General features: G+C 39.1%; 1 protein-coding gene across 5 annotated transcripts in view; it reads left to right on the plus strand.

Annotated features, from left to right (window-relative positions):
* The window catches only part of ULK4 (unc-51 like kinase 4), a 497,440-nt gene that overhangs the window by 111,623 nt on the left and 373,725 nt on the right, over nt 1–12,092 (plus strand). For all 5 annotated transcript variants that reach the window (XM_045530714.1, XM_045530715.1, XM_045530713.1 and 2 more), the window contains 2 exons: nt 148–309; nt 7,600–7,782. In XM_045530714.1, the coding sequence (XP_045386670.1) occupies nt 148–309; nt 7,600–7,782 (345 nt within the window). The remainder of the gene's footprint in view (nt 1–147; nt 310–7,599; nt 7,783–12,092) is intronic.

Here is a 12,092-nt window from a genome sequence, read left to right on the forward strand (position 1 = left end):
TCCAAGATGCCTTAATGCATCCAGGGGCAGATGACACAGTCTTGGTATCATAATAATAACATTATTTGCAGAGGTTATGAAAAAATGACATGTATGCATTTCTCACACTAAATAATCTTTTAATCTCCTTGTTCTGTCTCTCTCTAGGAAGAACGTGTTGTGAATCACATGGCAGCAAAGATTATTGAAAATGTCTGTACTACCTTTTCTACTCAAGCCCAGGGCTTTATTACAGGAGAAATTGGACCCATTTTATGGTACCTATTCAGACATTCTACTGTTGATTCTCTTAGGATAACAGCAATATCGGTAAGATGGAGCATCTTTTGGGGGTATATCTGGGTGTATTTAAACACCAGGTTTGAAGAAATGTACCAGCATAAGTTTAATTGAATAGGCAGGAAACTGAAATCTCAGAGTATAATAATAGTTGGTGAGAGCAGTAACTTGATTTTCTCCTAAAGCAGAATTTAAAAAACTGGGTCTGGAAAACCTTGGGACTGCCAGGGAATTCCAACAGGACCTTGTTAGGACTATGATATTATGGTTTTAAAAACTATCTAGAAGTGGTAGTGGAAAACTGTGGCAGTAGACAGGGTATAGGATTTGGTTTGTTATATTTTTAATGTTCCCTGACTTTTCCTGTTAGTGCCCTCATTCAGATTTTGTTGTTAAATGGGTTTATCATATGGTTCAGATGAATTTAATGTTCAGGCATCTGTGGTTTTGCAGTTTTTGTGTTTTGATTGGTTGTTTATTACTTTGCTCACATGGTTATAATGACTTGGTATAAAGAATAATTATGAAGATATGTTAATATGCTTGTATTAATTTAATACTCTTGACCAAATATAACCCTCTCTCATATGATTTATTTAAATACCTCTTTGAATTACCAATCTCATCTGGGCTCTCCACATTGTATGGCACGCTTGTTGTACCTCTAGTCAGCTCACTCTTGTACTTCTCTCTGTGGCAGTTTCACACCTTATATTCTTTCCTGAAACCTCCAGTCCCACATATTCACCCTGCATCCTCACTAAATGACTTGGCCCCTACTGCCCAGGGCAAATGAATCATCTGTTGACATGCACACCTGTCTTCTCTCAGTTCTTTCCCTCCTGGTACAGTGGACAAGTTGTCCTTTCTTCTGTCAGAGATAAACCTCTTCCTGTGTCTCCAAATATTCTTCCTGGTCCCTTCTTGGGAACCTCATTCGAAATTAAAAATGGTTATTTTTGCCCTTTCCTACATTTCAAGTCTCTTCTCTACTAGATCCTTCTAGTCCACATTCAAGTGTTCTTTAATTTGCTCTATTAAAAACAACAACACAGAACACACACAAACATGTCAGAAGTCCCCAGGCTGCATACCCCCACTTCACAGCCAAACTTCTTTAAAGAATTGTTGCCACATACTGTTGCTTCTTTCTGGCCCATGTTTCCTCCTCGGCCCAATCTGGTACCTGTCCTAAAAATGCCACTGAAGTTGATCTTGATAAAGTTACTAATGACTTTCATGTTGCTAAATCCTGTGGATATTTTTCAGTTCTTATGTTACTTATGTAATCTTAAAAATCAAGGGATTAAAAATCCTGCTTCCTGAATATCATTAAGAAAGTACATATGACATTTGCCTCACACACACACACACACACACACACACACACATCTGCTTCAGGAACCACGTGTTTTCAAAATTAAGAAAGGAATCTCACAGCTAATTATGGTATTAATAATTACAGAGAAATTGTCAGAAAAAGTATCAGAAAGAGTTACAAGGTATACCAGTGAACTTTCTTGAGGCATCTTTGAATCATATTTTAAGGCATCCATTTTAATCCTGGGCCTTTGAAAAAAATGTGTCTTCCTTTAATTGGATTTATGCTATTATTTTCATCTTTGTACTCAGCATGGCTTCTTTTCTTGGTTAAGTTTTTCCGATTGTTTCCACCAAAGTCTCATCCCTAGTCCTTCTTTTCTTCATCTGACTCATCAAGCTTGGCTCTTTCATCTTGGGCTTCTTATACTTTGCTCTTAACATTCATCTGAGTAATTAATTTTTAACTGAAATTTTGCCAGTTGCCCCAATAATGTTTCCTTTATCTTTCCTGCTCCGGGATCTTATTCAGGAGCATGTGTTGTATTTTGTTTTCATAGCTCTGCAGGTCTCCTTCAGTCTGACACAATCCTTTAGTCTTTGTTTATTTCATGTCATTACAATTTTAAAGAGTACAGAGCTTTTATTTTGTAGGGTGAGGCTCAACTTGGGTCTGTCTGGTGTTTCCTCATTAAATCTCTATAGCATCCGTTGATGACTCCTAACTGTACCAGATACCTTTATTGTGGTTGCCATGTGATGATCATTTGTATTGTTCCTTTTACATCAGGGACAGATATTTTCTATAAAAGACCAGATAATAAAAATTTGAGGCTTTGTAGGCCACATCCAGTCTCTGTATTCTTTTTGTGTCTTTTGCTTTCAATAACCCTTTAAAAATGTAAAACCCATTCTTTTTGTCTTGATCATGAGCTATACAAAATCAGGCCATATACCTTAATTGGAATTCTATTTTGAGGATGCACTTTCTCTTCTCCTGCATTTATGTATGTATGTATTTATATCATTGTGGATTCACGGGTATCTGTTTTATTCCGTAAATTGTAATGTGATGCTACTACTATTTATTGTTCAGGTGCTCAAAGCATCCCACATTTGGGCAGTGGGATCCCTTAAGCTGGCTTCTGTGTCTTTTTTACCTATTTTTATCACAGTTGGAGCACTTCCTTACCTTCTCACAAAATACGGTGTTCTGGGCTCATTTTCTACTTTTCCTGCACCAGCCCCGGAATCAGTCATTTCTCCCAGAAATCCTTAGTATTGAGAGATGAAGATTTGCATGCTCTTTGTGCTCATTGCTGGGGGTGGGGGTGGGGATCGTGCCATTGTTTCTAGGCCTTCCTATTGTGCAAAGCTAGATAAAGTATATATACCCATAATACACATTTATATTTTTTAAAATATGTGTCATTGTACATATTTGGGAAAAAACCCTCATGAATTTATATTGATACTTCTATTATAATTTTAATACCTCAAGATTCTTTTTAGTCTTCCCTCTTTCCATGTTTGTAAATCCCTTCTCGGAGAGAAACCGGGATCCCATTATTCTCAGTACATGTACTGATTTGCTCAGTCAGTGAACTGATTTCCGCAGTGTAACAAACTGCCGTCTACTCTGGCTGCTCCTCCGGGTTCCCCTCCATCTCCCTTGCTACTGCCGCTGTGCTTCCTGCGCCCCGCCTTGGCTCAGTGCTCTCTTTTCCCTTGTTGCCCCCCTTCCTCAGACTGATGTACTGACACGGGGAGGGAAGGTTAGGGAAAGCAAAGGGCTAGAAGTCATCTTGGGGACTTGGCCTTCCCTTAACTCCTTACACTTCAGTGTTTACAACCAGCTAGTCAGCCGGCCTGTGATCCTGATTCCTTGGCATCTCTCAGATCTGTCCACCTTTCTGTGGCTGTATAGCTGCCCCCATAATCCAAGCCACCACCGTCTCTCACCTGGATCACTGGAGTAGCTTTCTAAATGGTATTCCAGAGGGCAGTGTTGTGCCCCACCAACTCCATCATCTACACAAAGTCATCTTCCTAAAATCATATCTCCTCCTCTTATCTGCTTAAACTTTTCAAAGCTTTCCACTTTTTTTTGAAGGATTGATAACACTTTATTCAAAGTACTAGGTAGAAGTCAAGAATTGGTGAGTGCTTTCAGTTTTAGGGTAATGTTTAATACTTAAAGCAGATAGCACATTTTGCTTAATAAATTGGTTATGTTTATTTTATTAATGATGCCTTGTAAATTGTAAACTTCTTGAAATCTGGGGCTATGTTTTGTTCATCTCTCTCTCAGTTTGATACCAGGCCTCTTGATTGCAAGTTAGGGCTTTTTTTGCAAAGATTAAGAGGGAGCCTCCTCCTGTCTCACGTGTGAGTCGAGGGCAAGGTTAACATCACGCCCCCTTCTTTACTTGGAGACAAAAATAGGCCACAAAGGGCCTGCTAATATAAAAGGGGGAGGCATAATATAAAAGGAGGGCAGAATATAGCATGAGGTCATTGTTTGTAGATACTAAAAGAAAGTTATTCTGTCATAATCTTAAGAAAATTGCACCTATACTGTGAACAGATTTACATGAAGATTTGTTAGAGGATGAGGTTGTAGAAACTGAGAATATACATCTGGAAGATACTTCACACCCATTCCTGGGGAGGAATGACAATTGCTTCCCAGCTGGGCTGGCTTACGGAGCCAAACTTCCTTCTCAATGTCTTTCCCCATATTCACCTCTCAGGAATATGTCCTGGACCCACTTGGTGATAAAGATCAAAATTCTTAACATGACCTTCAAGATCGTGTATGATTTGGCCCCTGCCTACCTCTTCTGTTTCATCTCCTAACACTCATTCACTGACTCACTGTGTCTCAACCAAACTTATGTTCAGACATTTTCTAGACTTTTTCTGCCTCAGGACCTTTCCCCTTGCCGTTCCCTGTGCCTGGGTGCTCTCTGCTGGCTTTTCACATGGCCGACTCCTCATCTTTCAGATCTCCGCTTAAGTGTCACCTCCTCAGTTAGGATGTCCCTGCTTTTGTTCTCTCCCCTCTAATGAACACAGCTGTATTTATTTAACTTACTTATGCACAATTTTTCCCATTATAGTGCCAGTTCCAGAGAGATAGGAGCCCTGCTTGCTCCTTTTCTGAGCACACGGTAGCTGCTCCATAGATATCTGCTGACTAAATGAATGAATGAGTGGGTGGAGGATAGCATTGCTCAGTGCTGTGGCAGCAGCCTTCTCCTTGTTCCAGTTGTAACTCTCTGCATTTACTGCCTCTGTTGCTAATTATCTGACCCATTTCTCCTGTTGATCTCTTGGCCCCATAGATTCCTCTACACTGGTGTGGCCCCCAGATCAGCAACATCAACATTACTTGGGAATTTGTTAGAAATGTAATTTTCGAGGCCATAACCCGATGCTACTGAATCAGAATCTCTGGGGGTGGTGGGGGAGGAGAGTAGGGAGAGAGGCCCAGGAATCTGCATTTCAACAAACTTCCAGGTGATTTTGCCTGCTGAAGTTTGAGAACCACTGCCCTAGACCTTGGAGCTCTTAAGAAATACTGGCATGGCTTGGAGCAAAAGATGACTAACTTCCCCTTACCACTCAGGAGGGGCCACATTGGTAGGTATTGGTAGTTGGAGGGGAGTGGACCTGACTTGGGGAATGCATTGAATAGATAAAAGTGATTCCTGGAATTATTGGGATTATAGGGAATCTCAATAGGAACCATAGCGGGAACCAGAGAAACCTGTAGAGTTAGGTTGAGTTAAAGTGGTTCCTATGAGGGAGATAACTGGAGTAATCATAGTTCCTGACACACTGAGATTGAAAAGATGTCAGAAGTGAAGTATGCAGGATAATGGTTCTCACTGGTGTTGGAGGAGAGCTTTTCAAGTAGCATTGACTGCTTCCTCTTCTCTGTCCATCCACCCCCTCCCCCTATTCTGGTACATCTTAAGATCTCTCAGGGGTCAGATGAGAGTATGTGTAGTTTGAAAAAACTCCCAGAGTAATTTTATAGGACATCAAAAAATAATCTGGAAGACCAAAAAGAAAACTGTTCTTAAACCTTTTCTTCCTTGGTGATTCTGTTCATGTTTTTAATAGATGTGCAGCTGTCAATTTTGAATGAGTCTATTTCTTGGAAACTGCTTTTATTAAACAGACTGTAAGAAAACCCAAATTCTAGAGGTAACACTAAATGTTTATTTTTAAGTGAATTTTGAACTGGAACTGTTCTCTCCAGTTTTAACATACAATCTCAAACTCTGTTGTAGTAAGTATAATATTTCAAAACCAAATCACTGAAGATAAGACTTGATATTTGATTTTTTAATTCAGAACTATGAGCACTCGAGCACTGATGTACTCTTAAGGCTCTGTGCCTCTGCTCAGTTGCTCTGATGCTCTCAACTGAGTTTGAAATTCAGAAGCAAATTAAAGATTATTTTCTCCATGAGCTTTTCAAAATGGAAAGTCTGTTAGGCTTTTGAGTGGCATTATGAAGAAGACGACATTCTAGTTGCCCTCATATTGCAACTATTGAGTTGCAAAGATTGAGTTTTATACCAATCAATACATATTTTCCTTATTTTATCAATAGGAATACCTTTTAAAGGAAATTCATTCTTGGAGATGGAAAAAATGTCTAATTTTTTTCCTAAGGCTTTCACAAAAATGAAAATATTTTTGAAAGTCTTTTATCTTTTATGTCTTCCTCTGCTCCGCTTGACATCACATTTCTAACAATTCTTCTTATATTTGATCTTTTTATTGTTAATCAAGGCTATAAATCTGTATAAAATATAACTCAGGGAAAAGGAGCTTAAATGCCATTAATTATAATGAGTTTTTAAACATAAAACTATTCTTAGCTTACATTTATTTCTTCTGTCTTTGGAGTCTCTTCCGTACACGTGGACTGTCACCATCTCTTTCTTTTTCTTAACTTTTGAGGGCTTCACTTTGCTTATGGCATAAAATTTAAAGTTCCTAGCTTTGTCGACCAACCCTGGCTCCAGCCTGCTTTTCTAGATGGATCATCAGGTTTTCTTCTGTCCTACTTCACACCTCCTTTCCTACACCCAAGGTATGTCCTAATTGCTTCAGACAAATTGCCCTTCCTAGAGCATGCTTTGCATCTTCATGTCTCCATGTGAGCACTTGTTCTGTTCTTTCAGGCTAGAATTTTCATTACTCACTTTTCCACCTATTTCCCGCCTACCCTTCAAAAACTGGCTCAATATTATCTTCTTTATGTAGCTTTTGTTCACTTGCTTTTCCTTTCTTTCCGGGCATAATTTATTGAGCCCACTTCTATTATAACACTTATTATATTCTGTTAGTTTATTATAAGTTTCATGTGTAATAGTCTACGAGCAATTTAGGAATAGCTCTGGGATCTGACTATATTGGTTTAAATTTCTGCTCTGCCACTGACAACATTCAAGTGGGACTATACACCTTTGGATAAGTTACGTAGGCACTGTATGCTTTAGTTTTATCATCTGTAAAAGGGTAATAATACTATCTTTTTTAATATGTTGTCAGGAGAATTAAATGAGATAATATTCAGATATTCTCAGTGTTCTTCAGATTGTGAACAATAAAATGTTTGATATTAATTTTTGTGACTATTTTTTCAGCACTTAGTTCATTGTCTACACAAAGAAGGTATTTAATAATGTGTTTTATTACTTAAAGTTTTTCTGTATAAACTTATGAATTAATTGTCAATTTAATGGTTATTATAATAGTTTCTAATGTTTTGAAACAACTTCAGTTTTTATTGGCAGCTGGATTATTACTTTGTTTTTAAATTTGTTGAAAAATTTCCAACTTTCTTGTGCCAAAATAAGTAATAAAGGAGCAAGGTAAGCACCTTCTGTTCCACTGCGCAGAAGCATGTGTTACCTTTCGGAGCAATGGTTGATGCACTTAGAGTCGTCTGACAAATCTGTTCTCCTGTCTCTGTAGGCCTTGTGTAGAGTCACTCGCCATTCTCCTACTGCCTTCCAGAGTGTTATTGAGAAGGTGGGACTGAACTCAGTCATAAACTCCCTGACCTCTGCCATCTGCAAAGTTCAGCAGTACATGTTGACCTTATTCACTGCCATGTTGTCCTGCGGGATTCATCTTCAAAGACTAATCCAAGAAAAGGTTTGACTGAGATTTCACCTGTTACTCTACTTTAAAACTTGTTGTTTTCTCCTAGAATTTCAGTGGTACAACAACTAATGACATCTCTGTGTAACTTATTTTTCATTCCGGGGGCCCTTTTTGAACTTTGCCAAACCTCTGTACCACAGAGCATTTATCTGAAGATGTTATGAGTCTTTTAGTAATTAAAATAGAAATCTAGTAAATGGCTTCTGCCTGCTTATTTTAGTAATAAAAAATTGGGCAATTTATGAGTCCTTTCAATACGCTGGTATTTCTTCTGCCTAATCAACCCCGGGTCCCATCTCTTTTTCTCATATCCTTTGTCTTCCTTCGGGAGTGGTCCCTGTATATTTTCTGCTTACTCTGACCTGTTTTTATTCCTTTAGAGCCCCCTCTCTCTGTTTTTAGCTTAGTCCCCTTCTAGCCCTTTAATGTGCCTTTATTTTACATACAGTAGAGTTTGTAGGTATTAAATTCATATCATAGAACCGGATAGCTATAAAGGGGTCTCTGTAGTAGCCTTTCTCAAAGTGCCTTCTCTAGCCCCTCGCTCTAAAGAGTGATCTCTGGACCAGCAGCACTGGTATCATTTGGGAGTATGTTGGGCAAGTGTGTTGGAAATGCAGATTCTCAGGCCCCTCTGCAGACCTGCTGAATCAACATTTTGAGATCGCTAACCGATTTGTTTGAATTGTATGGCTTGAGAAGCCCCGGCTGAGAATATTAATATTTTGTGAAGTGTTAACAGGTGAAAAAAGTAGACCATGGCTACATATAAATTTGGAAAGCAATGGATCAAAGTTAGATATTTTCAATTGTATGACTTTTCCCAGTTTTGAATACGCTAATATGTGTTGTGAATCTTCCTGAGGGGAAAGCAGTGTGCAGCATTCTTTAAACTTACTCTTTAAAATGTGGTGCGCACCATTCTTTAGACCAATCATCCTTTTTTCCCTAAGGATAGAGGAGTACACCTTTCAAATCAGAGTTTTGCAAAACAAAGTGAAAGTAATGCTGTTCGGAAGTTTAGAAAGGAACCACTTAAATACACTATTTACCATAGTTCTTCTGCATTAAATATGACATGTTAAATTTTGTTTTTATAACTAAAGTTAAAATTTCAATAACTATTATGAATCATTATCAGATTTACATAGTAAACTTGATGTGTAAAAGTTCAAATAGAGAGCTAACCACTTCTTGCTTTTACTGTAATTATTCTGGTTTTGATTCTGCTAAAAAGTTTGTGTCTCAGAGAAATGTTTTTTTCAACCACCTGTGTGTCTAGCTTTTGCTATTAAATTTTCTAAGTCATTAAATATTCTTATTGTATTAGAAAAAGTAACACTTGAGTAGTTATACTTTGTAAGTTGTGGTAAGAGAGGCTAAAAGTGTTGGAAGAGTTTTTTTTTTCTACACCCTTAGCACAGGCATGGGTTGATTAAGCCTCAAATATAATATTTCACAAAGACAGTAAAGTAGGATGCATTAATTAATATGATTTTTAATTATTTTATAATATATAACTGCTATTCCATATAAAAGATAAGAATTAATGAACAATTAAATGTGTAGAATGATAATCTTTTGCTTTTAATTAGTATTAGTATTTTTAATTTTTTTTATATATGTATATTTTTAGAGATGATCTCACTCTGTAAGCCCGGGCTGGAGTGCAGTGATGTGATCATAGCTCACTGTAACTTCAAACTCCTGGGCTCAACCCATCCTCCTGCCTCAGCCTCCCGAGTAGTTAGCACTGCAGGTGTGCACCACCATGCCCAGCTAATTTTTTAAAAAGTTTTTTGTAGAGATGAGGTCTCACCATGTTGCCCAGGCTGGTCTCAAACTGCTGGCCCCAAGCAGTCCTCCCACCTTGGCCTCCCAAAGTGCTGGGATTACAGATGTGAGCCACCATACTCAGCCCATGTTAACCATTTTTAAGTGAACAGTTAAGTATATTCATGTTGTTGTAAAACAGATCTCTAGAACTTTTTCATCTTTCAAAACTGAAACTCTATACCCATGAAACATTTTCGGTGATGTTGTGTAATAAGATTCTGGATTTTATTTACATCTATTTTAGTAGGAACCTTCTGCACTGACATTGAATTGGCAGAGGGAAGGAGGGTGCTGCCTTGTTACTGCCAGGTTGGGGTAGAAGCACAGGTCCCCAGTGGACTTCTTTTGACACTTGCGGGGTTAGAAGAGCCCCTTATTACTGCTGGGCAAGAGTAGGAGGCCAGGCTTTCCATGAGACCACCTCCGATGTCATCCTGCCTATCAGGGGCAAGGGCTCCTCATTATTGCCGCCACTGACACTGGTCGGGTGGGAATGGGTGCTGGTGGAAGGTAATGAAGGTGCTGTCTTTCCACCCTGTCCTTTCTGATTCTCACGGCAGGGGAAGGGGGCAAGCTTGTTGCTGCTATACCATATATGGGTGGAGGCCTAGGCTCTTCATTTGGTCTTTACTGATGCAGTGGCTGGGAGGGGAGCCTTGCTATTGTTTGTTGGGATCAAAGCCCCAGATCTCTACTTGATCTTTTCTGACACCATTCTGGCAGAGGATGATGTTGGGGCACCTTGTTATGATCACATGTGGTTCAAAGTCTAGGCTTTCTACTTGCCCTTTATTGATGGAGCTTAGGATGTGGTTTTTCTGTGGCGTTTGGCTGAAGTGGAGTAGCTGTTGTCTAAAAGTTTTCTTGCTTGCTAGGATGCCCCTTTCTTGGTCCTTTGGCTTGAGAGAGAGCTGGTTTTTCTTGTGTTTGTGTGTATGTACCTGTTGGTGTTTCCAGGCCTCCTCCATTCTCCAGCACTCAGTATGGGACATAGGAGGCAAAAGACAACCCAGCAAATGCATTTCTGTGCCCATCCTCAGGCCTTGAGGTCCCTGGCTGGTCTGCCACCTTCTCTCCAGCTTGTAGTTGTCTTCTTCGTGTTTTATATATAATGTCCATGGTTTTTAGTTTAGTGGTAGGAATAACAAAAAGTACATCTTCTCTCTCTTGTCACCTAGGTTTTTAAATATATCTGTTATACCTCAGTAATATACAATGAATTTTCACTTAAAATGCAAGGTTCTATTTTTTATTAATTAAAAATATTTACCATTTATTCCACATTTACTTGGGGCCAAATGCTTAGTGATTTGTAACTTTGAGTCTTTTGCAGATGAGAGACTTAGTGTGTTGAATAATTTTGTCAAATTCATGGAGGATAGAAGTGCTGGGTATAAGTGCTCATGCCGTAACAGGAGGCGCAGACAGTAAACAAGGAAACACAGTAATTCTGGACAGTGTTAGCGCTCTGAAGAACATAAGAGAGGGCATGTGATAGAGTGATGGGAGGGGGCGGTGGTCTGTGTGCCTGTGAAGCAGAAACAGACACTATTAGCCTGGGGTGGGTGGGTGAGTCCTGGAAGGCCCTCCGAGAAGGTGCATTCCAGCCCTGACTGATAAGGAGGAGCTTGCTGTGTAAAGATCTGGGGCCAGAACTTTGTGGTTCAGCGTCCTGAAGTGTGAGAGATCTTGGGGAGATCTGGGAAGACAGAGAAGGCCAGCCGAGTTGGAGGAAGGAGCATGGGAGGAGGCTGGGAAGTTGGAAGAACACCCTGATCACATAGGCTTGTGGTACTGGTCTTCCTAAAGGTTTTTATTTTTAAATTTTTTTTGGCACAGTGGCCATTGTTTTATTTTTATTTAAAGTAGAGAAAAATGCATGCATTTGTCAACATATGTGTGTTTGAGGGGCAGGTTTACCAACCTTATTATTGCTGAGTTGAGGTTGATAGGTCAGAATGAGCAGACGAGGAAGGGACCCAGGAGCACGTACAAAGTGTGCTGTTTCCTGTTGGACAGGGAGAAAGAACTGCACATGGTGTTCTTTTTGGGGAACTGATGCCTGTATATTATAGTCTTTTATTTAAATTGAAATTCAGTCTCCAGAAGATGTCCATTCTCATCCCTTCAAATAAATTGCTGACTCTAAAGAAGAAAAGAAAATTAGCTGTAATCTCACTACCCAGCAGTAATTATTGGTAACATGTTGGTTTATCTCTTTTTAGTTTTTTGTCTGTGTCTATGTATTTTATGCACACATTGACAAAGTTAAGATAAAATTGTGTTGATTTACCTTGCTATTTTCGTGAGTATGTTACTATGTCATTCAATATTCCTCAGAACATTTTTTAGATTTCATATGATTTATTTTGGGAAGCTCCAATAATTTAACTCTTCCTACAATATCAAACTGTTTGCCTTCCATATTTTGGTTCCTATTCACCCCGATGCAGTGAACATCTTGT

The sequence above is a fragment of the Lemur catta genome, chromosome 18, assembly GCF_020740605.2.
Source record: "Lemur catta isolate mLemCat1 chromosome 18, mLemCat1.pri, whole genome shotgun sequence".
NCBI classification, from domain to species: Eukaryota; Metazoa; Chordata; class Mammalia; order Primates; family Lemuridae; genus Lemur; species Lemur catta.